Source organism: Egretta garzetta, unplaced genomic scaffold, assembly GCF_000687185.1.
Source record: "Egretta garzetta isolate BGI_Z169 unplaced genomic scaffold, ASM68718v1 scaffold1154, whole genome shotgun sequence".
In the NCBI taxonomy this organism is placed as follows: Eukaryota; Metazoa; Chordata; class Aves; order Pelecaniformes; family Ardeidae; genus Egretta; species Egretta garzetta.
Genome location: NW_009259342.1, coordinates 39,606 through 40,604, shown reverse-complemented (window position 1 = coordinate 40,604; position 999 = coordinate 39,606). Strand labels below are relative to the sequence as shown.

At 57.6% G+C, this 999-nt stretch overlaps 1 protein-coding gene across 1 annotated transcript in view; it reads right to left on the bottom strand.

The window, feature by feature from the left end:
• Nucleotides 1–805: 805 nt before the first annotated feature.
• The window catches only part of LOC104124481 (serine/threonine-protein kinase 32A), a 33,168-nt gene continuing 32,974 nt past the window's right edge, over nucleotides 806–999 (bottom strand). The window contains exon 12 of the mRNA XM_009636822.2: nucleotides 806–896. Coding sequence (XP_009635117.2) covers nucleotides 806–896 — 91 coding nt within the window. The remainder of the gene's footprint in view (nucleotides 897–999) is intronic.

Genomic DNA, 999 nt, shown 5'->3' with positions numbered 1-999 from the left:
GTAGCTGCTTAAATCAAGCGTGATTTCAATGGTGGAGAGATTAAAAATACACATTCAAAGTCACCTCTGGTGTTGGAAACCAAAGCCCATCAGATTCAGTGAGTTGCAGCAGGTTAATGTGAACGGGCTGTTCAGGGTGGCCTGGAGAAGCAAGCACCTGGATGCCGGTTATTCGCCAGTGCCTGTTGTTACCACTTCATTTCCACATCTGTCTGCACGCTCTGATCACCCACCAGCCAGCCCCGCTCTGGAGAAACAGGCACAAGAACCAGCATGGAGGGAAGAGGAAATCTGGAAGAGCAGCCTCTTCCAGCTGGAGCCATCAGCTGTGAGCCCACGCCGGAGTTCCGACTTCCTCAGAGCCTGGACCCATGGTGCTGTCGCAGACCCACCACCAGGACGGATACTGGTGAGGACACCTCTACAAACGATGCATGCTCAGCCCTTCGTTTCCAAGGGCTGTGCTGCTGGCTGGCCAAGCCGAAAGGGTCAATACCGAGCATCTCATCCGTTCTCACACGGTCACATTCCTGCCACCAAGAAAGGCAAAATGATAGGATCTAACTGACCGTGGCAAATTGCAGAGGTAGCACCCACAGCCTCTCCCCCCACGCCCAGGATCCACTGGCTCTGGGGTGGAAGGCAGGAGGAGCGGGTGCCCCAGCTCCTGCCCGGCCGCCCTGGCCTGGGCTATAGGCAGCGTCCCAGCAGCGGTGGATGAGTCTGATGGCCCAGCGCCATGAAGGTGTGTGGGTGGGTGTGCACTGGCCCCATGAGCAAAGCTGTGGCAGGGGCTGTGCTGCACTCAGAGGTTTTTCTTCTGGTTGTCCTCCTTGTACGTGCCTCTGCTTTTTGCCAGCGTTACGGTCTGGATGTCGCTGTGGTGGTGCCTCACCCTTAGGGAGAAAAAGGGATGGTTGAGCTGTGAGGGAAAGCCCAGGCAATGCCAAGGCCCATGCAGTGGTGCGGCTGCCCAGGAGCATCCCCTTCCCCCGCACG